This window comes from Mercenaria mercenaria, chromosome 6, assembly GCF_021730395.1.
Source record: "Mercenaria mercenaria strain notata chromosome 6, MADL_Memer_1, whole genome shotgun sequence".
Taxonomy (NCBI): Eukaryota; Metazoa; Mollusca; class Bivalvia; order Venerida; family Veneridae; genus Mercenaria; species Mercenaria mercenaria.
This window is the reverse complement of record NC_069366.1, coordinates 23,191,819-23,218,759: the sequence shown is the minus strand read 5'-3', so window position 1 is coordinate 23,218,759 and position 26,941 is coordinate 23,191,819. Positions and strand designations below refer to the sequence as shown.

The window sequence follows — 26,941 nt, the reverse complement described above, 5'->3', positions numbered from 1 at the left end:
TTTAGAGTCAGAAATTTTATGCTCATTGTCTTAATATTTGTCTAAAGAAATAAGCCGCTATAGAACAGAAAATTTTGTCCTAAAATTATTGAAACTGTTCTTCATTGTGATCGTCGACGAAGTGGCGATGAACATTAACATGCGTCTTCTATGCGGTGTAAATCCTTTCATATTGACCGGTTAAGTTCAGGTAAGTATATTATTCTCGAGGAGCTTTTTCTTTTAAACCAGCAAACGGTTCAAGCGGAGAACGATCCCTTACCATTGACACGAACGTATTTAATCCAAAGTTCTTATTATTGGTCTATCAAGTTGTAGAGCCACTCCGAAGACTAAATTTTTCGTATTCAAACTGCAGTCCTTCATGAAGGCTTTTTTCATTATGTCGGGCATATACTGCAGTCTTCAATGTTTTTTAACAGATGGATGGCTGGACATCGGATCAAGTTTACAAAATATACTACTAGATTTTTTTATGATTTCTTTGCCTTTTCTTTTGTTGCAGAAGCTAAATCAGGAAGACCGATCATCATTTTCTGATGTCCTGTACAAATAAATGAGCCGCACCATGAGAAAACCAACATAGTGCATTTGCAATCAGCATGGATCCAGACCAGCCTGCGCATCCGCGCAATCTGGTCGGGATCCATGCTATTCGCTAACGGTTTCTCTAATTGCAATAGGCTTTGAAAGCGAACAGCATGGAGCCTGGCCAGACTGCGCAGGCTGGTCTGGATCCATGCTGGTCGCAATTGCATTATGTTGGTTTTCTCATGGTGCGGCTCAAATTCTATTGGAACAAAATCCTGCTGACTATGCGAGTTTATGCCATACCGGTGTTTTCAGATTTACAGGTGACAACGTGATTAAAGTTTTGGACAAGTTCCTTCTTAGAGAATAAAACGGAGGGACGAGCAACATCTGGATCGCCTTAATGGTGACCAACATGTGACTTCGCCTTATCACAGGGCCTTGGTAAAAAGCACATTGGTTTATGTAAAGTTCATTAAGACAGTTTTCATGACTATATGCAATCACACCCGCAATAAACGACGAATAATATATGAGTACTGTATTCTTTAAACTAGTGTGAACTTGCCAAAACTACTTTACATAGTTATGCTCCTTAAATTGTCGGTTCATATGTGACTCCTTAACTTTCATACAGTTGTTTCAAACATCTGAAAAAAATGCCAAAGTCAAATCTGATATTAAACAATTTACAAATGATAATAAGGTATAGAATGGTTCAAATATGCAGTTACAATAATGTAAAAAGGGGTGGAAATTTATTCATATTCAGGGAATGAATTGTTTAATTCTTAATTTAAGTATGACAATCCATTGGAATAAAAATTTAAAGCGAGTCTTTTTGTTATTCAAATTAAATTTGAGCTGACTAAAATGTTCATTATAAAGGTCTCAATGGGTAGGTTCCCATCGAAGCTCTAGGGAAGAGTATGTTGTAGCGTAAATGATACTCCCACCAGTAATGTAACCGACCAATCAAAAATTGGGCCCTGGAAATATGTAAAGCTTATTTTTCCCTACAAAAAAAAATTGAGCGGTGTGATGAAAAGCAATGAACCAGTAAACCCTACCTCGCCATGGTGTTTGCAGTGTCAGCTCTTCGAAATGGAAGGTACGATTGGTGTACTAATGTATACCGTTCAAGTGGGGTTACTGATTATCAAGCCGGTCTCTACTCTACCCTAGAGCTTCGATGTGAACTTACCCATAGATAATCGTGTAAATAACAACTCTCCTTTTACTAGAATAATTATTCGAAAGACAATAGTTCGAAACATCTTCACCTGATACCAACTCATAAACTTGAAAACACGTGTAAGTTCCTATAAGGCATGATGTCACACAGGCCATATCAATAAATTTACAAAGATCAACGAGCCTTTCTTTATCCAAAGTTATTGACACACAGCACTGAACAATCACTGTGACATTGTGAAGCATAAAGGTCAAAAATACAAAACGTACTGTTTACTGTTTTCCTGTCTGACTTCCAAACCCGAAGGTATTAAAGATGCCAAAGGAACTGTACGTGACTTCTCTGTTGACAACAGCTACACTAAATTGCAATCAATTTCTGTTCACTTGAAGCACAAATAGTTTTCTCTACTAAAATCAGTAATAAAATCACAAACCCTGCCTTATCTTTGTGTATACAACTCCCTGTTAAGTTGCCAATCTCATTTTAGCAACTTTTTTTTACATTTTACATTTTTCATATACATGTATTCTGTTAGAGATCTATTTAAAGACAAAGAAAATCTCCTATATAAGTAACCCCCCCCCCCCCCCCCCCAAATACCAGACTTTTTAATCCCCAATAAACAAGATCCTGTCTGGTCCAGTCTGATAAGAGTCCATAAAACCCCTGTAGACTTGACATGTAGACTAATTATTGTCCAGAGAGTCATAAATTTTATTGCGTACAGATAAATTGGTTATTTCCTGTGTTTTGCATTTTACTGATTGAAATGATTGAGGTTTTTTTTCATTTTTTTTTTCATATTTTTTTTAAATAAACTAATTTTTGATGGTTTCATTTTTTTCTTTTTTTAATAAATTAATTTTGAATGCTCAATCATGTTGATTAATGTCATAACTCTTACAGAAAAGCAGTTCTCAATCCTTTTAGAAAACTCTCACCTTTTTCATAAACAATAAAATAATCATTTAAAACTTAATAAGAGAAAATACAAGTTTGTTTATTCAATGATTATGATCTTTATCAAAAGTAACAAAATAAAACCAGAAAAATGTGATAATTGCTGGATTTAATTACAAATTAAAGAAGCGTTCAGTTGCATTTTTAATAGATAAAAAATGAATATGGACAGAAGGATTTTATTTATTAAAAATGCATTCAGGCCACACCACGGGAAGGCGCTTCTTATCATGGCCCACACTTTTTTTATTTTTTTTTTATTTTTTTTTTTCTTTTGTGTTTTATTTTGTGTTTTTTTTTTTGTTTTTTATTATTATTATTATTGTGTGTGTGTGTTGAAATCAAAGTCCATATATCCGTTTATTTCCATTTATGGCCCATGTATGGAATGTTTCTTGGGTTGGGTAGCCACGCCCTACACTTTTCTAAAACACACTTAGGCATAAGTTCTCGTTTGTGCCATGTTGTAGTAGACTTTCTGGCAAGGGCCTTTTTTTGAAGATACCTTGGGTCCAGCCAAGCCCCACAGTTGCTAAGCATGGCCCAGAAACGTTGGTAGAGTCTTTTTCTTTCTGTAGCATTAGATTGCTGTGGAGGAGAGTTATCGTCTGGCCACCAGAACTGGCGATGTTCTTCCGCTGTAACGCATGGCGAACAGTAGCAATGAATACATTCTTCTGCACCATCCTCGTGACGCTCAATAGGAAATGTATGATCAGTTCGAGTTTCATATTCGTCGCTTTCACCATCAACATTAATGCTCCAATTGTGAAAGTTGATAAAACTTAGGATTGCAAGTTTTTGCTCTTCGCTTACTTCAAGTGTTAGCTTTTGAGTTGCCATTGTAACAATGATAATTAGACAGCTACTTCAGGTGCTAAGTTCTGTGCAATTTGCATCATTATGACAGGAGGGGACAGTGTTTGTTTTACACCTGTCAATATTAATAAATGTCAGTTTCAGATGTGAATTTTGAGAGCAAAATGACATGTTTCTTGTATATTTGAAACTGGTCATTGCAAAGTGTCAGTATTGTAATACTACGTCTGTGCATAAAATGTGATGATGACATTTTTATTTATCATTCAGTCTCAAGCTTCTTTGAACAACTTATGTCTATTGTATTGATTTTGAAACAAACAAATCATGAACAGATCAGCAAATAATCTAAAGAAGAAACAAAAACTTAGTCTGTATGGTACCGATGAAAATTACTCTACTCTCCAGAAGAAACTTGAACACATCAAACGGCAGTCTGCTTACGAGAAACTGAGCTCAATGGACATTTTGAATACTGCTCTTTCACAATACATTGACTCTCGTGAGGCTAGTGTTTGTAGTGTACCTGTACAGCAGACATGTGAACGGGAAAATGCATTTGAACCGTTAATCCTTACCTCACAAACTTCTATTAACAATCTGGTTACAATGATAAATAACCACAATGTGAAATGTACAAAAAGACCAGCAACTGAGTGTGTAAATTCTGAGGACTGTACCAAGATTCTGACAGTATCATGTGACTTGTGCCATTTTTACCAGCGTTGGAATTCTTCTCTAACACTACCTTCCGTTCTAAATATCGTGTCTCACTACCAGAACAACCATGAACAGTGCCCACCCACGTCACGGTGTAAAAAGGACCCAAATTATATTCCAAGCCGCCAAATACTAACAGACCCATTCGCAGTTTCTCTGTTAGAAAAGTCATTGAAAGCAACAGATGTGTATAAACATCCAGAAAATTACATTTATGCCATGGACACATTTTTTGTTGAATCTTTTAATAACACTTTGAATATTTTCCAAGATAAAAGAATCGGTGCATTCGGAGATACAAATTATATGCTGAGAAGTAATATGGCAATTCTCCATTGGAATGAAAATGTTGGATCTAACAGACTTACACATAATTACAGGAATAATATATGGGCACGGTGGATGAACAGAATGTTTGGCTGGAGACCTTTTTAATGACACACTGTGAAACTCTGATTATAGGATAAGAACTGTGATTTGGGAATATATAATTCCGCTTGTGTGATCTAACGTTTCTTTAATATATAATAAAATCCAGCAAATAAAAAGATATCATTTTTCATAATACACATTATTTATTATTTATAAAAGCTATGTGCCTAAATGCATTTTATATATATATATAATTTTTTTTTTGGATTAAAAAAATCAGCAATGATGAGATGTTATTGTTAAAAAACTTTGATTAAAAAAATCAGCAATGATGAGATGTTATTGTTAAAAAACTTGATTTATTAAAAATATGATAAAAACACTGTTATATCTTATCACTTTGATTATTTAGCCCTAATTCAATCAAGCTTTCTAAACTCGATTATAAAGGTGAGAACTGATTTACTATAAAGGTGAGAAATATCACCTGCAATTTATTTACTGCACAGTAGCTATACAGGCTGAACACCACTAAATCCGGCTGTTCTTTATTTCATATAAAATCCACTCACTTCATAACGGTGTTTCGACATTTTCTAGCATATCAGATTTTCAGAGACCTATATTCCCATAAAGAACTAGATCGTACTTTAGAAAAACAAAAGAAAAGGGTGTTAACTTTATATAAAAAACTACAATCGTTAAATGACAACCGCTGATTTTACTACTTTTCGCTTTCTTTTAATTTCTCTTTTCGTGACATTAATTTTTACGCCGCATTTGTATCTAGCACCAATAGAACCATGCCGATTTCATTAGATGCAAAGTCAGTTACATACTGAACGCGTAGGTAAAAGTAAGCAGTTGTCTGCGAGAATATGCACTAGGAAAGGAAAAAAGATTAGTACTATTTATATTTGGACTCTTGTGACTTACCTGCGGAGGCTTACAATTTTATTTGGTATGGATCAGCCTATAAGAAACTTTTGTTGAGTTTCCAAGGACTTTGCAGTTCATTTCTAGGTACACCTATTTCACAATGATTTCAGTTGTTTTGGTGTCAAATCTATGAAAAATGTGAGAAGAGACAATTCATTTACAGATCACCCCCATCCCCAAAACTTAGCAAAATTTTAGCCCTGATGCAAGCAATATTTCAATTAATTTACCTTTCGTGGATTTACTTGAACACCCATTAACGTTACGATGTTTTGGTCATTTTCATTCAGAAACATCTAATTTCAATATATTAGACAACTGAAGTGGCTAAATGCGAGAAAAGACATTTACTAGGTCCTATAAAACGAACCAAAATAGTGCCACTGGTCGAAAATCGATCTAAATTCCAAAACACAAGAAATTTAAGCGTTTTTCAGCCATTTGTTACCGTTTTAACATCATAAAGAATAGATTAATGGCATTTCCATTCATTTTCGAGGGGTTTCAGAAAATAACATGTATTGCCCCTTATAGGCTGAACACCACTAAATCCGGCTGTTCTTTTTTCATATAAAATCCACTCACTTCATAACGGTGTTTCGACATTTTCTAGCATATCAGATTTTCAGAGACTTATATTCCCATAAAGAACTAGATCGCTCCTTTAGAAAAACAAAAAGAAAAGGGGGTGTTAACTTTTATATAAGAAAACTACAGTTCGTTAAATACAACCCGCTGATTTTACTACTTTTCGCTTCTTTCAATTTCTCTTTTCGTGACATTAAATTCTTACGCCGCCATTTTTATCTAGCAGCCAATAGGAACATGCCGATTTCATTAGAATGCAAAGTGATACATACTGAAACGCGGTAGGGTAAAAGTAAGCACGTTGCTGCCGAGAAAATGCACTAGGAAAGGAAAAAAGATTAGTACTATTTATATTTGGACTACTTGTGACTAGACCTGCGGAGGCTTACATTCTATTTGGTAGTGATCAGCCTACAGTAGCTTATTATGATAAACAGAAGCAAGTCTATCAGTAGTCCAGACTTGTGTATTGGCCCTTACCGCCAATACGCAAACCTTATCATCCCCATAGGCCACATACCTGACATACCAGAATCAGTGTCTTTAAGAGTAAAAAAAGTCCATTTCATATTACAAGAACGCTATCAGAAATGCACGTTTGTTTTTCTTTTTTTTTTTTCTTTTTTTTCTTTTGGGTTTTTTGTATACATTTTTGTTTAGTTTTTTTAATTTGATAATCACTGCACCTACTTTAATTTGAAAGTGTACCAACTACTGAGTATCATTGCTTATTTAGATGTAATTTCTAGTTTGCCACTTTAGTTTTACGATAAAAGATTTTTGCTTAAGCTAGTCCTGTGTTGCACATTTTCATTGCCTCCCAATAACAGGCTGAATCAAACCGAGTCTTATTTCGCTTGATTGTGTTCCATGCTTCTAGAGGATCCTCTTACAGATTTTGTTCATTTGATAGATATTGGAGTATTTCATCAATCTAAACCAAAACGCAAGTTTAAAGGCTTTGCATAGCTTCATAATTCATTTGTTACCCATGTACGTAAAAGGAAGATAAGAATAATTTTACAGTTTTATTATCTACATCTACTAATTCACAAGTATACTTCGTCGACTGAAGCCAGAAAGTCGATCTTGACATGAATCAGCATTCCCAGGCTGGAGTCCTCCAGGGTACAACCCTTCGGCCTCTTCTATACCGGGTCTATATCGACAACATGACCTAATATGTCACTTCTACAGTCCGCCTGTTCGCTGCCGATTGCCTGCTTTAGTCAGTCCTCTACTGTGCAAACATATATATCATATGTATTGCTTTGGTATACTAAACTTTTATGGTTGTACTTCTTATAACACTACTGAGTAACTTTCCATTAATTGAAGAAGAAGTTTGGGTAATCAGTTTAAAAGAAACAGTTAAATGCTCTGTGAGTATACGTAAGTGTAAACGATCAGACGTTGAAGTTACAAACAGATCCATGACTTGACAAAAATCAAACCAACATTTAACGCCTTTAAAAGTGAAATCGGCGACTTTAATGCTGTGTATGAAACGGCGTTCTTTTAACCAAAACGAGCGCCAATGTGAAACCGTTTCAAGTTTACATTAAAACTTTGGTCTACAAGCACGATTGAGGGTCTGGATGAAATGAAGCATACACAACCAGCCGCATGGCGGTCACTTATGCACAAACAAAACGTGCGAATATAATGAATTTCATATAAAGGTCTTTTAATTGCGCTCTTATGCTCTGCCTTATAAATTTTGTCGTATCGACGCCCTTATTTTTCGCTCTAACGTGTTCTCTTATAATGCGCCAAAACGACATGTTATCAGGTATGTGATGAGATCTATGTCTGTATTCGTCGTTCTGCGCTCATATTTGCGTGACTAAATCTAATATTTTCTTTAAAATCTATTCTAGCATAAAACTGCTGTTCCTGTCACTTTTCGGGGGTGTCATAACAGGAGAGAAAACGTTTGTTAACAATGGGTAAGTTCACATGGAAGCTCTAGGGTATAGTAGAGACCGACTCTATACTCTATAACCCATTTGAACGGTATAAATGAATACACCAATCATACCTTCCCCGTTGAAGAGCTGAACTCTGCAAACACCACGGCGTGGTAGGGTTTACTGGTTCCTTGCTTTTCATCACAGTGCTCAATGTACAGGGGAAAAAAAGTTTTACATATTTCCAGGGCCCAACTTTTGGTCGGTTACTTTACTGGTGGGAGTAGGTATATTTTACACAACAGCCTACCCTTCTCTAGAGCTTCCATGTGAACTTCCCCAGAGAGATTCTCGCGCTCGCGTGCTGTTGTAACACCATTTTATACATGCGCGTTCCGTGGCAAAGCGTAAACGTCATTCGGCTCCAAAACGGATACATGTAATTCAAAACGAAATGACGCCAACGTAAAACAACATCTGAGACATTCTCGCGTATTTCGTGGAAATTTAATGACGTTGAGTGACATTGTATTCATTTATCAGTTTTTACGCGTTTTATGCTAGAATAGCGTTAGCGCATGTTCATTTCGTGTTATAACAGCTGCAGAATCCCTCGGGATACGTTGGTACCCTCGCCCTAAAATCTATTACAAATTTTCGTATGTTTTTATATGTACAGTGTTAAGTGAGAAAACGTTGAATTAACATGGAAACTTGTAAAACATTATCCGAAGCGCCGGAGAATTGACAATATACAGCATGTCGCTTCTTCCAGACCGTTTTGACATGATAATAAATCAATAATTCCCGGTATAATTTGACAAAACCTTTAAGAAGTGCATGATTATTATAACATCCAGCAATGTTACAAATCGTTACTTAGGCAAAGAAATACAACGAACTCCACTGAAACATCTAACGCTTTCCAATTACAAATTGAAGCCCGCCCGCTTAGCTCAGTAGGTAGAGCGTCGGTCTACGGATCGACGAACTCCAGTGAAACATATAACGCTTTCCAATTACAAATTGAAGCCCGGCCGCTTAGCTCAGTAGGTAGAGCGTTGGTCTACAGATCGACGAACTCCAGTGATACATGTAACGCTTTCCAATTACAAATTGAAGCCCGGCCGCTTAGCTCAGTAGGTAGAGCGTTGGTCTACGGATCGACGAACTCCAATGATACATGTAACGCTTTCCAATTACAAATTGAAGCCCGGCCGCTTAGCTCAGTAGGCAGAGCGTTGGTCTACGGATCGACGAACCCCAGTGATACATGTAACGCTTTCCAATTACAAATTGAAGCCCGCCCGCTTAGCTCAGTAGGTAGAGCGTTGGTCTACGGATCGACGAACTCCAGTGAAACATATAACGCTTTCCAATTACAAATTGAAGCCCGGCCGCTTAGCTCTGTAGGTAGAGCGTTGGTCTACGGATCGACGAACTCCAGTGAAACATATAACGCTTTCCAATTACAAATTGAAGCCCGGCCGCTTAGCTCAGTAGGTAGAGCGTTGGTCTACGGATCGCGGAATCGTGAGTTCGATCCTCGGGATGGGCGTATGTTCTCCGTGAGTATTTGATAATCGGCATTGTGTCTGAAATCATTAGTTGGCAGTTATTTAATAATTGCGGAGAACGGGTTTGTACTGGTACAGAATCCAGGAACAGTGGTAAGGTTAACTGCCCGCCGTTACATGACTGAAATACTGTTGAAAAACGGCGTTTAACCCAAAACAAACAAACAATTACAAAGTGGCGTTTACTTTGCAACCCGATGCGCTGAAATGCCCAGATATCCGACCGTATCAATATACCGAGCTGCGATGGCCTAAAGGATAAGGCACCTGCCCCGCAATTGGGAGGTCGAAGGTTCGAGTCCTGTCAGAGGCGGGACTTTTTACTGAAGAATGACCGGTTGGTGAGCCGCCAGCTAGTTAAATAATGCTTTTCATTTGGAGATAGAACTTTTTCCAAATTCCAGCATAAACGTTCAGTATTACATTGCTTTTGAATATAGGACATCTTAAGATAACAAATGATAGCTATGTTTGTTCAGTATTATGATGCAACAGGACTTAGCACTATGTAAGAGAGAAAACTAAGTGGATAATGTTACAGTATTTTTCAAGAATATTGCAAAAGATTGTCACGTGATCTCCACTGAAATGCAATATTTCCTATTATAACACTGCTCTATCTCCACTATAACTTAACATTTCTTAGAATTACATTGGTCTATGTCCATGTAATAATGGACATATGACATTGTAATACTAAATTCAACTTCAGTTTTAGAAAACAAAAAAGGAATTCCATGCTATTATGTCAAGTAGAATTGTCAGATCAATGAATGGAACAGAGCTGGAGATAGGACATGAAATCCCGAATCTAACGGTTTATCATACTCAGTTTTCATAAAAAATGGAGTTAGAGCATCGTAATAATGACACGACGAAATTTATTATGGTTACCGATTGCCTACCTGCCTGGTGCCTGGCATTAAGTTATAGGAATCGGGAAGTAATGTTGTTCAATGTATGTAGGTGTCTCATAAGCCAACTTGGCTGGCCCTTTCAGTAGGGGTGACACTATAATAAACAAACATTTATGACAATACATTCCTTTCAGCGGGAAGTAGGACACTTTATGCCTTTAAGCGGTGATAAGTTTTGTGATTACAAGTCGGTAACATGTAGAAGTTACGGTGTACGATTTCCACAGTACAAATTCTGAAAGTTTCGGAATGTACGCAATACTATCTCACTTCACCGAGTCTTAAACTGTAAATGGTTTGACCTGATCCACCCATAATATATAAGGCATTCGTATTAGTTAGTGTTTTATTTTCGGTCATGTAAAGGTGGTGTAAACGTTATATTTAAACCACTTGGTAATTTACATTGGATTCATTTTACAACGTTGAAAATTGACCTCACGAGTCATTACAATGTTACACCACAATTACATGACAGATCCATAAAACATAAACAACCAGGTCAGGACTGCGACTCGAACCAACGGCCCTAACTCGAAGAGGGCTTTTGAATTTAACGTTGAAATATGACCCGACTGAAGTTTATCAGTTTTCAGACATTCCGTCCATGCATTACACATATATAGTCACCATTTTACATATAGTCGTTAATAAGCACCTAAAGATGTGTAGTTGGGTTTTAATTTTATATCTGACCAGTATCTGCAGAGTTATGGCCGATGAATTGGCAAATAATTAGAAGTATTACTAGCTTGTGGTGCGCTCGAATGTAGAAATAAACGTCCTGAACAAATACAGAAATATTAATCTTTGGTCTGTATGGTAATAGGCATATTGCGTACGATTATTGGAAATCAGTTTTCAACGTTGAAATATGACCTGACTATAGATGATCAGTTTTCAACTAGAGTCAAATATTCACGCGTGGATGGGTCATTAAATAACGTGCGGGTCAATTTTCAACGTTGAAATTTGATCAGTCATCCGTTGAAAAGGGAGCCAGTGGGTCAATTTTCAACGGGGTCAATATTTAATGTTACACCAACACATGAGTGGATCGAGTTTAAAGACTTATATTTTTGTGTTCTAGAGCCATAATTATCAAACACCATACTAATATGACTGCTCCCTAGACAATGAGTTGTAAACATAGTCCCTCAGGGGCAAAGTTTACAATTATTTACTTTATATGACCTAGAAAAAATACAATCATCTATTTTCCCATTCAAACTTTGCCTTCAGTTAGCTAAATCCATCAACTTTTAAAACAGGACAGAATAGAAGGATTACTTTGTGAACACCACCAGCCTCTCTGTAAAGTACTAAAACCATGTTAGAACTGGCTGATAATGTTTGTATTTATCAAAGAAGGACATGAGTTTTGAGACCACGATGTGCTCAAGGAGTTTAGACACAATACAGGTCAGAGAAATTGGCCGATATTTGCTAGGTTTTGATTTGAGGCCTTTTTAAAAACTGGTGCAACTGTTGTCTTTTTCCAGTCTTTAGGGACAATGCCTGTATTTAGGGATAAATTAAAGATGTGACAAAGGATTGGAGCGATTCCCTGGTGACGTTCCTTAAGAACACGGTACCGTAATCCTAGCCTCTGCCAACTTCGTAAATACAATGTAAAAAATACATAATTTTAAATAAATTTAGCAAAATTTTAATAAAGAAGTTTTGTGTTCTACAAATATTTTAAAGAAGCATGTTACTATTTCGGCACCCAATCAAAAATCCGTTTCGTTTCATTTCGGGAAATACGACTCTTCACTAAGGAGGAAAATTCAGCCTCAAAATGGCCGGCACATTGGAGGAAATTTTGTCAGGACTTCTAGTTGCAGATAATGCTGTAATCCAGCAGGTAACGAAAATAAAGTTACAGTCATTTCAAAGAGGGGTATAATTATTTTTAAGATGAGGAGTCTGTTGTGTTTTAAACTCGAGGTAATCTAGAATTTCTACTTTCTTCGGAGACACGTGAAGGATGATTCATAGAACATGTAGAAAACGCGGGAAATAAGAATCTGACTTTTTTGCTGATGTTACAGTTTACAAAACACTAAACAACTGGTTTTTTTATTCGATATAAAAGTGACATATTTCCAATGGCTACAGCACACATCCACAGACTCCTGGGGTCTGGAACACCCACCCCCTCCAGCCCAACTACGCACTTGTAGCCTGTTACGCAGTAGTTTCGATCCCCTTAACACATCCTTCCATGCATGCACATTAACATAGCTAAAAATATTCAGCTCAGAGATATTTATATGCTGTTACGGATCTTAGCGCTGAAACGATTTTCTGAAACTTAACCAGGAATCGTGCCAGAAGTCTGTAGCGCTAGAATTTCAACAAATGAAACCCAATAGACTAACCTTTTACATTAAAATATTTCTAATCCATTTTTCTTTTGATCTGGCATAAAATAATCCATGCAACATAATTTGAACACAAGTAATACACACAAGCAGAGTCCTGCTGAGGTTTTCAGCATAATGGGCCTATGGCCCATCTGCCCTGAAAACATGGGGCCATTCAAATTTTACATTTAAAAAAACTTTACTTTTCTTATTCTTTATACACAAAGATCATGTCATTAATACTCTATTTCCTTATAACTTAACCGTTATGCATGCTTAACTTACTTAAGTAACAATTAGTTTGAGATATACTCAGAAGATTCTTCACAAGAGGGGCCAGGATAGCACAGCTAATATTACGGCCCGAAGATCAAGGTATTACTATTAACCAACAAGTTCTTAAGATGCTCTGTTTGTCAGAAGTTTTACTCTACTTTTTTTACCATTGTTTTCAGTTTACTCAAATCACTGGACTGGGTGGGGTCGGATCACTCTGTGATTCTGAGGTTGTTCTTAAATGTTCAGCGCTATCTATAGTTGAATTATCGCTTTTGTTCAATTTATCGTTGTTATTTGTATCTTTCCCCAGTGTAACTAGGACTGGTTAATTTTCTTAGGGGCAGGAGGACTGAAAAATTCATGCAAAATCGTATTTCCATTCGGTGTGGTCGCCATTTTGATACAGTGATGGTGCAATTATCATGACACGTTATTTTTTCAAATCCGTCGCATTGATCTCCCCTGAAGGTATGTCTACCCTGCAAGACCGGCACACTAGCGATCGTTTTTGGGTTTGATTGTTAGATTTTCTGGCGCGTCAGAGGCCCACCAACGTGATTTTTGGTGCGCCATTCATATTTTTCCGCGCCTTTCGCGCCAATGGCCCAAAAACGCAGCCTCAGCGGAACTCTGCACAAGTTTCTAATTGGTAGCCCTGTCTGCAATATTTTGTCCGCCATTGCAGCTGTCACCTGATCAGGATACTCTTCATTTTGAAAACCAATAGGCGACATAGAATCATTATTTATTGACCTTTTCTGGGAACATAAACCTTCTAAGGTAGGATTTTATGAATTTTGTCCAAAATGGTTATGTTTATGATTAAATTAAATTCATAAATAGGTAAGATTTTGATCTTGATTTTCAGAAATAACCACGTGCTCTTTAACTGTTGCATGACATCATCAGTTTCTCATGAGTGACTGTGCGAAGTGTTGTGGTTTGATACTGGTTGGGTAACCAAATGGGGTTTCACCATAACTTAATGGACGCGACCATTAGAAAATAAAAATAGTGCAGGGTTTTCCCTCGGGTTTTTTATTTGGGAGTCCATGGACTCTCATGGCTGCTAATTTAAGGGTCCCTAATAATTTTTGGGGGTCCACAAATTATTGATCTTGAAAATGGACATTATTACTATAAAAATTTACCCTAAAACCGAATGAACTTAATTGTATCTTTTTTATTTAGATAGCAGTTGATTCAATATTTCAGAATGGTATCTTTCAAAATGGCATGAGCTTCTCAATTCAGACTGATTACAAAAGGTGTGATAGTCTTTTTGTTATGATCAAATAGCCAGTAATTGCCGGCAATTAACGTGTCACCTCGTGTCAATTATGTTGTTCACAGTTTTATCTCGGTTAAAGATAATACTCGATCCTTAATTAGTATCATAATTTCTGTGATTTATTAATATTTTTTCATCAAAATATTTTTAATTTATATGAAATTAATGTTGTAATGTTGAAATAAAAAAATAAACCATTCGATCTTTTACGGAACGTAACGGCAATCTTAGATTTTAGCGGTGACAGTTAGCGCGGAGAGTAGTTTCCCTTTACCAAAATGGTGAACATCGATAACAAAACTTGTTAGAAGTTGGAAAATCGTCTATACCTGTGTATAATGAGCACCCACGATTCAGTGATGGTCCAGGTGGTAAAAAACTGCGCATTTTACATGGGTATCTGCGCAAAGGAGGCTTCAGTGCAAAGGAGTTTCGTGACCGATTTTGCAGGTCCAGTGGGACGCAGAGGCACTAAAAAACGCGAGTTCAAAGCAGTAAAAGCGCGTCAGGGACGCAGAAAACCTGCGTCCAGGAAAACCCTGATAGTGTCAGTTAAGTTACGGTAGCCAGAACTAGCATTAATGTGCGAGAGTCAAAATTAGGTCAAAGCATATTTTGGGCATTCCTTCAAAGATATAAATAGCTTAAAACACAAAGCAATATAAAACATGAAAATTATGCATACATGGAACTGAGTGTCAGACGTTTCACCCCCAAAACTGTTCCTCCCAAGACTTTTCTGCCCCAGATTGGGAGAGAAAAGTCTATTAGACTAATGTTTTATAGCATATGAAGACTTTTCACCCCCGATTTGTTTTTATTAGCTCACCTGTCACAAAGTGACAAGGTGAGCTTTTGTGATCGCGCGGTGTCCGTCGTCCGTCCGTGCGTCCGTAAACTTTTGCTTGTGACCACTCTAGAGGTCACATTTTTCATGGGATCTTTATGAAAGTTGGTCAGAATGTTCATCTTGATGATATCTAGGTCAAGTTCGAAACTGGGTCACGTGCCATCAAAAACTAGGTCAGTAGGTCTAAAAATAGAAAAACCTTGTGACCTCTCTAGAGGCCATATATTTCACAAGATCTTCATGAAAATTGGTCAGAATGTTCACCTTGATGATATCTAGGTCAAGTTCGAAACTGGGTCACGTGGGGTCAAAAACTAGGTCAGTAGGTCTAAAAATAGAAAAACCTTGTGTCCTCTCTAGAGGCCATATTTTTCATGAGATCTTCATGAATATTGGTCAGAATGTTTATCTTGATGATATCTAGGTCAAGTTCGAAACTGGGTCACGTAGGGTCACAAAACTAGGTCATTAGGTCTAAAAATAGAAAAAACCTTGTGACCTCTCTAGAGGCGATATATTTTCAATGGATCTTCATGAAAATTGGTCAGAATATTTACCTTGAAGATATCTAGGTCAAGTTCGAAACTGGGTCACGTGGGGTTAAAAAACTAGGTCAGTAGATCTAAAAATAGAAAAACCTTGTGACCTCTCTAGAGGCCATATTTTTCATGAGATCTTCATGAATATTGGTCAGAATGTTCATCTTGATGATATCTAAATCAGATTCGAAACTTGGTCACGTGGGGTCAAAAACTAGGTCAGTAGGTCTAAAAATAGAAAAAACCTTATGACCTCTCTAGAGGCCATATTTCTCAATGGATCTTCATGAAAATTGGTGAGAATGTTCAGCTTGATGATATCTAGGTCAGGTTCATAACTGGGTCATGTGCGGTCAAAAACTAGGTCAGTAGGTCGAAAAATAGAAAAACCTTGTGACCTCTCTAGAGGCCATATTTTTCACGAGATCTTCATGAAAATTGGTGAGAATGTTCACCTTGATGATATCTAGGTCAAGTTTAAAAGTGGGTCACGTGCCTTCCAAAACTAGGTCATTAGGTCAAATAATAGAAAAACCTTGTGACCTCTCTAGAGGCCATATTTTTCAATGGATCTTCATGAAAATTGGTCAGAATTTTTTATCTTGATGATATCTAGGTCACATGTGCTCAAAAACTAGGTCACTATGTCAAATAATAGAAATAACGATGTCATACTCAGTTGAACACTGGGTCATGTGGAGATAGGTGAGCGATTCAGGACCATCATGGTCCTCTTGTTAGTAAATATGATTATAATGTTATTTTCAGGGAACATGTATAATTATGAATAATTTCAAATTTGAAACACAGTTTCCATTCAGAGAGTGCAATAAGGAATCAAGGAGGTCAAAACAAAAATGGCGTTGAAATAGGTTGCGTTAAATTACGAGGTGCAGTGATATATTTGTATCATCATTATATATGCAGACCCAGACCAAAATCACACAATGTTAAACTTATTTGAACTAGCTCAAAAACATATATATTTTCTCACTAGCTTAAAAATACACAAATAAATGTTAGCCAGAAATATCTTGTACACCCGTCCACCTTGAAAAAACATCTCATATTTACTAATTTGCAACTTTCCCATAGAATTTTGATGTTCTTCAGTACAGTACATATTTTTCTTCAAGATGATATTCAAGATAGTACTGGATTTTCAGTGCTGTCAACAGAATACACAAGGAATTCTGCAGTTGTCAAAAAAATTGCTCCATTTACAAAATCTTTTGACTACGTCAGCTATGGCTGCCGCCTTCGTGTGATTTATATGTTTCGGCAGTGTACCCTGGAATCAGCTGGTTCCCATATTCATTATGCGATGTTTATTTTTTATCATACGAAGCTGGAAGCCACAGCTTACATACTCGAAATACCTTGTAAATGGAGCAAAATTTTTCACAATTGTAATATTTCTCACGTATTTTGTTGACAGCAGTGAAGATCAAGTAATATCATAAAACAGTATACTATATTAAGAGATTTTCACACCAGTTGTCCAGTGGACCCAATTTGAAAATTGTGAAAGACCTTTTGCAATTGTGAACGGGTCCGATATTCGGTACTATAAGGAAAAAATTGCCGTTATCTCGTGAAACATTCGCTAAATTGACTAATACAGTTGTTGTTTTTTTTTCCGGGTCAATTTGGGGCCCAGTCCCAATGAAAAATAGTATTTTTTTCCCCCCAATTTTAACTCCATATTCCCAATTGAAAGTTTAGAAAATGCCTGAAAAGACAGTCAGGAAAAGTGGGTTCCAAAATAAATTACATTGATGTTGTTATAAATGGTTTTTGTTCCATAAACAGTCAGTTGTAGTTACTTCCCCTTAAACCACGTCATTGAAAGGCATGATAATGTAAGCGTCTGCTGATTGTAAACATGCAGTCAACAATTGTATGTATTATCATAGAAAATCAATAAAAGTCAAAGTGACTTAAAAGTACACCAAAATTGATGCTGTGTTAAAGTGTGTTTGTCAGACAAACCTTAACTGTCACTACCACATTTACAATGGCTACATCTAGTCAGTTTGAAACAAAAAGTAAAAGTACAGAAAAACTAACAATAACGGCATCAGTGACTGGAATCTGCATTCATGACTGATTCGGATAACTACTTAAATGATAATGAAACAAACAACACAGTCATGTCTTATGTATTGCAAGCTCAGGCGGGGATAAATATTAGCTTGTAGAAGAATTTGCTTTTGTTTTTAATGAATAAATATTGATAACTTTACTAAAATGTATTGCTAACTCAAATAACCCTGAATTTAAAGATATCCCAATTTGGGTGTTTTACGACACATTTTTCCCAACTGTAAAGGCCCTGGCCTCATTCCCGAAATAGTGGGGAAAACACTGGTTAATGATTTATCGCTAAATACTGCTGCACTTATTTAAGATGTGACCTGTTTTGTGTTAATGTCTTTCATCTTATTAACCATTGGGATGGGATTATGAGTATAATGACCATTTTGATTGTTCAACTTATGCCCCTGGGGTGAAAAGAGGCCCCTACCTGGGGGTCACTTGTTATATGGGTTATATAGAAAAAATACTTAAAAGATTATCAGATAATATTTCCTAGACTGTTTAATTATAATTTCCTGATGACCCCTAGTGATCAAGGGTCACCTGGCTGTGACCTTGACCTACTGACCTATTTTCTTGTTTTTTAAGATGCAGCCTTGAAATTTGAATGACATGTACAGTTTTGCACACCGATCTTAAAACTGATTTTCATTGACCATGAATATGACATACTGGCCTTCTTTCTTATTATTTTAGCGTCAGTTTGACATTTGAAACATGTAGCTCATATTTCACAGGTGAACGATCCTGGGTCATCATGACCCTGTTGTTTGCTTTTCTATACAAACAGCAAACTTTTCAAGTCATAAGAAAAATGGGGGCCCTGGATTTCTTTTCATTGAAACCTCCTGATGTGGCACCAGGAAAGTTGTTTTACTGATGTGAACGATAAATTTATGATACTTTTATCCTAGTAAATTAAGCATGACCTGGCTTTAAGATATTGGATTGATAAAATTTATGACATTGTGTTCTTTGAAAATTTCAGAACTTCATATATGTGAGTAAATGTATTGGATAGTTGGTTTTAATTTGTTGTCTTTTTGTTGTTTTTTTTGTTTTTTTTTTTTCATTTTATAGAGCATTTCAAGTTTTTGAAGGTTTTCTTTTGGCAATTAGTTTCTGTGTATTCGTATGCTCCACAAATCAGGCCTCGACCTTAACTTTTTTCAGCAGTTGCCAGCAGGTCCACCAACTGCTAAAATCTAGTAGACCTGCTCAGACTTTAGTGGACCTCCAATTCTATCACATAAATTTTGATGTTGTAGACGTCATAACTTCATATGACTCAAAGCAAAAGGACTTATTTCTAAAATGATTAAAAATGGAAGACAGTAGCAATCTGTTATCCCGAAAAATAATTATTTTGAAAAGTGTTCCAAAATATGGACACAATAATCATCATCCTCCCGACCCGTGTTGAAAGTGAAAAAAGAAAACATCAACAATTAATTATCGGTAATTATTCTGATGATAAACTAAGTAATTGGCTTTGTTTTCATCTTCAATTAACACCCTCTCAAAGAGCTAAAAGAAGTGTGTCGGTTATTGTGGCATCTGAAGCGGAGATCAAAGCGGTGTAGTTTCCCCGAGATTGTCATGGCATTACGTCATGTTTTCGCGCCATGTGACACATCACTGTCTGATCGTACTTTCTCGATTCCTTTATTTGTTGAGAAGAAATCAGTAAAAAAGTTTTTTCTTTAATTTTTTAAAAGCGAATGTGCAATATCCCGAATAAACTGACATGTAAATGTGTCAAACCGTGAACGATGATAGTGGATGTCCTACCTCTATTTGCCCTCAAGAAATTTACATTATTGTTTAACAAAGTGTTGTGTCAAAAAATACATGTACAAAGAATCATTTAAAACTTATTAAAAACCGCAACGACATTAACTGCTTTATTTTAAAACCACATTTCTATTTACGTTCATTAGGTCACGTAACCTATTCTGCCGCGCTAACAGAAATCTGTTTGCCAAAAATCGTTTTACTCCATGTATCTAAATTGCTGCCGCTTTTTCATTATTTAAGATTTTTTAATTGTGTTTTTTGTACTTTCTGGTCAAACGTCTGAATTTTATTACCATAGTATGTACCGTTTATTTACTTTAAGAAAGAAATAAATAATCAAGATCGCGCTGTTTGAAATTTTACAGAACATTATATGAAAATTTGATAGTTTTTAAAGCATTTTGCCTACACTCCTGTCGATATCTTATTAAAATTGTTATAGAATTCAAACTGTATTAGTTCTCAAGCGGTGTTGAAAATTTAAAGCGATTATATTAAAAAATGAATGCACTACGCGCGTTTTTTGTGTCAAAAGTAACCGCGATGTAAATTAGACATTACGATAGGGCGCACGTGCTTGTGGAATGGAAAATTACCAGCATGACGTTTTGATATTTTAACGATTCGCGGGTAAATTCCAGTCAATCCAGGTAATTTTGCCTGATGTAATTTATCAATTTGGTAAATACCACGTAAAAACCACTCGCCCGATCGGTGGAGTAGTCCATTCGTGCTCTCCTGACTTTAACTCGCCAATGCTTATAACGGTAGAATGCCGTAATTAAGACAAAATCAACTTTCGTTTTGTGAATTCGCCGATATGGGTACGATTTTCCCCCCTATTTGTTTACTCTTAAGGGTTTATTTTATTTGCAGACCGTGACTGAAAATTGGTTGACCGTCGGTCTACCCAACTTTTGATAGTTAGTGGACCTGCCGATAGTTTGGTTGCGTCGGTCCAACGGTCCACCGCAAAGGTCGAGGCCTGCAAATGTCAGATTCATGGTCACAAGTGACTTAAGTCCCATGTATATTTAACAAAGTTGCTGATTTTTATCCAGATATATGACAAGATTGCTTCTCAAGACTTAACTTCATTGTTATACGCCCGAAGGGACGTATTATGTTACGAGTCTACGACGCTGGTGTTTGTCTGTCCGACCGTCTGTCTGTCCGAGCTCACATTTGCATACTTAGGTGGCTATAGGAACAATAGGTAACTGTACTTTTTCTTTGATGTCATTCATTCCGTAAGGCTTTTATGTGGCTAATTTTCTCTTATGTGGCTAAAAGAACAATAGAGAGAACAAAAGAGTAGCCACATAAGTATCCATATGTAGGAACGTGCGTTAGCAATTTCGTGTCCGCTCTGTAACTCTTGAACCACTTGAAGGATTTCAAGGAAACTTGACACAAATGTTCACCACACCAAGACGACGTGCAGAGCGCATGTTTTGGATGTCTTGCTTCAAGGTCAAGGTCACACTTAGGAGTCACAGGTCATATCAGTTTGTTTCGTGTCCGCTCTGTAACTCTTGAACCCCTTGGAAGGATTTCAGAGAAACTTGACACAAATGTTCACCACACCAAGACAACGTGCAGAGCCCATGTTCCGGACGACTCGCTTCAAGGTCAAGGTCACACTTAGGGGTCGAAAGTCATATCAGTTTGTTTCGTGTCCGCTCTGTAACTCTTGAACTACTGGAAGGATTTCAAAGAAACTTGGCAGAAATGTTCACCACACTGAGACGATGTGCAGGGCGCATGTTCCGGATGACTTGCTTCAAGGTCAAGGTCACACTTAAGGGTCAAAGGTCATATATGACTTTGCTTTGTGTATATTGCATTGCAGTGCTCTTGTTTTTATTTGGCAGATCTGATCTCTTTTTTGTTCACTTACAATAAAAAAAATTTTGAATTATTTCCCTTTTATGTTACTGTAAATAGCTTATTTTGAAATTTTTTATTATTGGCCATAGGGAAAAGCAGAGACCACTTTTCTATGGTACAACATGGATGGTACCTCTAATTTTTAGGTGTATTTTTACATACCTGTACCTGATAAGGATTTTTTTGTGGACTTTGTATAATTTTTTATGGACTTAGATTTGTTTTTTGAAGTTTTCCTTTTGTTGTTCCACTCCTTTGGGCTACAAAAGTCAAGTTCTTTAAATTTTGCTCCCATCCTATGATGTAATCCTTCGGGCGTATATTGCCCCGCTTGGCAGAGCTCTTGTTAGTAGTGTTGCCAGATAAATTATAAAAGAGTGTATATATTGTTTTTTGGATGATTATGAAAAATACTAGTCTGAATGGTTTGCAAGAACTGTAAAATGTTAATAAATACTGGCATTTATGTCTCCCGCCAAACAGTGGTGTGGAAGACATATTAATTTATTCCTGTCTGTGTCTCTGTCACAAATCTTGTCTGCACTCTAAAGTCGGATATTTCTCATCCGATCTTCACTAAACTTGAACAAAATGTGTTTAACCTTGTCCAAGTTAGATAACTAGCCAGGCACTTCGGAATTATGGCCCTTGAATTACCGAAATTGGCCTTTTTACTCTTGTCTGCAGTCGAACAGTTCTCATCTGATTTTCACTAATTTGAACCAAATGTTTTTGGCCATAACTCCTCAGCCAAGTTCATTAACTAGCCAAATCGCCCAAGGCACTTCAGAATTATGGTCCTAGAATTACCCAAAATCAGCCTTTTTACTCTTCATACTATGGGTATATTTGTAGCAAGTAAACAGTATATAAAAACTGACTTAATATTTCTATTAGGCATGATTAGGCAGTTGTGGGAGACACACGCTTTTCTCAAAAGCAGCTATGGATTTTTTTTGTCAAAAATGAATAGTTTTGTCAAACATAAAAAGCATTATGTTGATGTTTATTTAGGAAGTCTAGTATTAGGTCAGTGAGAACTCATAGAAATTATAACTTTTTTTTTCTTTTCAGTCCACCCAAAAGTTGAAGAGCCTATATAAAGAACAAAGCTTTGTTTCTGGTCTCTGTCAGGTGCTTGGAACATCACAGAATGCACAGGTAACCCTGGCAAATAATAACTTTTTGTTTCCAGGATACTTAAACTTTTCCATGTCAACTTTAATGTAATTTCTTTGCAAAATAAAATCTATGAATAAGAAATTTTTGTCAGAGGTTACACTATGATGCAAACAAGCAGACAAAAATTAATCAGATCTGTTTGTGAGAGGTAACAAATTGGAAAACTATGCTTGACAAGCTCAGAATCTTTCTGCAGAATTAAAAGCAGGAAAGTCACAAGACTATCTTGTATTTTTGAGACATTAAATTTAAATCCAACAAATATTAAATGGTTTGAGCTCCATTTCAGTCCTGACTTTGAAGAAAGAAATTTTGCTTTAGAGGGAGTCAACAATGATTGAAAGAAGATTTTTATCGTTGTCATTAACAAGCTCTTAAGAATATTTATAAAGTTAACAGATATATTTTGTTGTTTAGGTGCGCCAGTATGCCGCCATCTTGCTACGGAAGAAGATCCTCAAAAGTAAACAGTGGGCAGCTCTACAAGGAGACATTGCACCTACGTATGTTTTTGTGTATCAATGTTCCTTTTGTATTCCAAAATATATTTGGTGATAGAGGGTTGTCTGTATGAGGAGATTGTTAATTTTAATTAGGCTAAAAAAAAAATATGTGTGGTTCAGGTAACCCGACCGACCCTATTTTTTCATCGCCGACCCTAACACTTTTTAGCTCATCTGATTTTTTGAAAAAAAATGTTGAGTTATTGTCATCACTTGAGCGGTTGTCGGCGTCGGCGTTGCCTGGTTAAGTTTTATGTTTAGGTCAGCTTTTCGCCTAAACTATCAAAGCTATTGCTTTGAAACTTGGAATACTTGTTCACCATCATAAGCTGACCCTGTATAGCAAGAAACATAACTCCATCTTGCTTTTTGCAAGATTTATGGCCCCTTTTGTACTTAGAAAATATTAGATTTCTTGGTTAAGTTTTATGTTTAGGTCAACTTTTCTCCTAAACTATCAAAGCTTTTGCTTTGAAACTTGGAATACTTGTTCACCATCATAAGCAGACCCTGTACATCTAGAAACATAACTCCATCTTGCTTTTTGCAAGAATTATTGCCCCTTTTGGACTTAGAAAATCAGTTTTCTTGGTTAAGTTTTATGTTTAGGTCAGCTTTTATCCTAAACTATCAAAGCTATTCCTTTAAAACTTGCAACACTTGTTCACCATCATAAGCTGACCCTGTACAGCAAGAAACATAACTCCATCCTGCTTTTTGCAAGATTTATGGCCCCTTTTGGACTTAGAAAATATCAGATTTCTTGGTTAAGTTTTATGTTTAGGTCAACTTTTTCTCTTAAACTATCAAAGCTATTGCTTTAAAACTTGCAACTCTTGTTCACCATCATAAGCTGACCCTGTACAGCAAGCAACATAACTCCATCCTGCTTTTTGCAATAATTATTGCCCCTTTTGGACTTAAAAAAATCATTTTCTTGGTTGAATATTATGTTTAAGTCAACTTTTCTCATAAACTATCAAAGCTATTGCTTTAAAACTTGCAACAGTTTTTCACCATCATAAGTGGACAGTGTACATCAAGAAACATAACTCTATCCTGCTTTTTGCAAGAGTGATGGCCCTTTTTAGACTAAGAAAATCATGGGTAGGATAATATTTCTATTATACAAAAAAAATCAGATGAGCGTCAGCACCCGCAAGGCGGTGCTCTTGTTTATAGTTTTTTGTGGTTTTTAACCTGGTACGAAAAATATTGAGTACGAATCAATGCAAGCGTCTTATCGATTACGATTTCAACATGGCAGCGGCTAGTGTTCTCGCCGTGACAGTGGGAAAATGTATTCACGGTGACCAGAAACGCATTATAAAGGCAATGCTTCACACGTCCCTCGTTGGAGATGTATTTATGGAAATTCATAATCAGACAACTCGAAAACTGGCCATGTAGTAGCCTATTTATAACAGAATGCCACTTAGAATTGCATATATTGTTGAGATGCTTTCCATGTGCATATCTCACAGAATTGTGACCAACTATGTCTGTACCAACTGGCGTCGAAGGGGAAAAAAAAAAAAAAAAAAAAAAAAGCCTACCTACCTACCCTATTTTTTTTACCAATGTTAACTGAACCACACATATTTTTTTTTTTAGCCTTAAAGAAAAATATTGATTAGAGCAGAAAAGAAACATGTGGTTACCAGACTAAAAAATTGAGCTTCTACGCAATTTCCTTTTTACGAAGAAGAATAAGGGTATATTCTGGTTTAACCATTATTGTTAGTTGTTCTGTGTGACAACAGTGTTGGTGATCCAGCAGTAGACCATGTAGTTTCCAACAAATAGTTAATAAGTAGAAATATGCTATGGTGGTCAGTAGATCTAAGGTCAAGGTCACAGTAACATCGAGACTGAAACCATTTTCCACTCTGTAACTAAAGAGAGCTTTGGCTTAGGCTGCAGTCCTGATTCCACTTTAGAACCCTTTGGTCTACTTACCTCCAAATTCTTTTAGTGATTGCGAATACTTAAGAGATGTCGTCTATTGGTGGTCAGTAGGTCCAACTTCAAAAGGACTATCTGGTAAAGATTGTTTCCACTCAAAAGCTTAAAAACTTTCTAAATTATCATTTGGCATCAGTCTTAAGGCATGCTTGTTGATCAGAGACTAAAATTGGATTTATCTTTTTCAGGATTAGAGAAAATATCCTGCAGTTGCTGTTACAAGAGCCAGAGTAAGTCTAACTTCCATTTCACTTCTTAAATTATTTTAAAATCGTACGAAATTTTTTTTAATGTATTCATTAAAAAAAAGTTTTGTAAAGGTTTGTTTGGAGAGTTCTTTCATAGGAAATTTAATAAATATCTAGATTCATTATTGGAATTTGTCATTTATCACTACTGGTGACATTTTAATGTTTAATGACATTTTGTAGAAAAATTGTAAGAGTGGCCATTGCTCAGGTTGTAGCTGCTGCTGCCAAACATGACCTGCCCAACAATGCGTGGCCTCAACTGTTTGTATTCATCAGTCAGCATGTGAAAAGTGATGTCCCGCAACACAGGGAGGTAAGCTGTTTGTTTTAATGGTCATTGTACCCCCCAACAACAAAGTTGTAAGGGGGGTGTATACTGGTTTCAGGTTGTCTGTCTGTCTGTCCGTAGATGCAATCTTGTGCACACCATCTCTCCTTATCCCCTTGACAGAATTTAATGAAACTTCACACAAGTGATCAGTACCAACAGTAGTTGTGCATGGGGCATGTTAGGTTCTTTTAGAAAAAAAATTTGCATAGTTATGGGACTTTGTTTTTTATGCCCCCGAAGGGAGGCATATAGTTTTTGAACCGTCTGTCAGTCTGTCCGCAATTTTCGTGGCCGGTCCATATCTTTGTCATCCATGGATGGTTTTTTAAATAACTTGGCATGAATGTGTACCACAGTAAGACGACATGTCGCGCGCAAGACCCAGGTCCGTAGCTCAAAGGTCAAGGTCACACTTAGACGTTAAAGGTCATTTTTCATGATAGTGCATTCGTGTCCGGTCCATATCTTTGTCATCCATGGATGGATTTTCAAATAACTTGGCATGAATGTGTACCACAGTAAGACCACGTGTCGCGCGCAAGACCCAGGTCAGTAGCTCAAAGGTCAAGGTCGCACTTAGATGTTAAAGGTCATTTTTCATGATAGTGCATTCATGTCCGGTCCATATCTTTGTCATCCATGGATGGATTTTCAAATAACTTGGCATGAATGTGTACCACAATAAGACGTTGTGTCATGCGCAAGACCCAGGTCCGTAGCTCAAAGGTCAAGGTCACACTTAGACGTTAAAGGTTATATTTCATGATAGTGCATTGATGGGCGTGTCCGGTCCATATCTTTGTCATTCATGCATGGATTTTAAAATTATTGGGCATGAATGTGTACCACAGTAAGACGACGTGTCGCGCGCAAGACCCAGGTCCGTAGGTCAAAGGTCCTAAACTCTAACATCGGCCATAACTATTCATTCAAAGTACCATCGGGGGGCATGTGTCATCCTATGGAGACAGCTCTTGTTTGTTACTATACTATATACATAGACACAATCTTGTGCGCACCATCTCTCCTCATCCCCTTGACACAGTTTAATGAAACTTCACAC

The 26,941-nt window shown here is 36.7% G+C and overlaps 1 protein-coding gene across 1 annotated transcript in view; it reads left to right on the top strand.

Annotated features, from left to right (window-relative positions):
• Window positions 1-12,297: 12,297 nt before the first annotated feature.
• The window catches only part of LOC123549411 (importin-4-like), a 61,657-nt gene continuing 47,013 nt past the window's right edge, over window positions 12,298-26,941 (top strand). Inside the window, exons 1-5 of the mRNA XM_045337485.2 lie at window positions 12,298-12,398; window positions 22,721-22,807; window positions 23,246-23,331; window positions 25,485-25,526; window positions 25,728-25,860. Coding sequence (XP_045193420.2) covers window positions 12,333-12,398; window positions 22,721-22,807; window positions 23,246-23,331; window positions 25,485-25,526; window positions 25,728-25,860 — 414 coding nt within the window. The 5' untranslated portion in view covers window positions 12,298-12,332. The remainder of the gene's footprint in view (window positions 12,399-22,720; window positions 22,808-23,245; window positions 23,332-25,484; window positions 25,527-25,727; window positions 25,861-26,941) is intronic.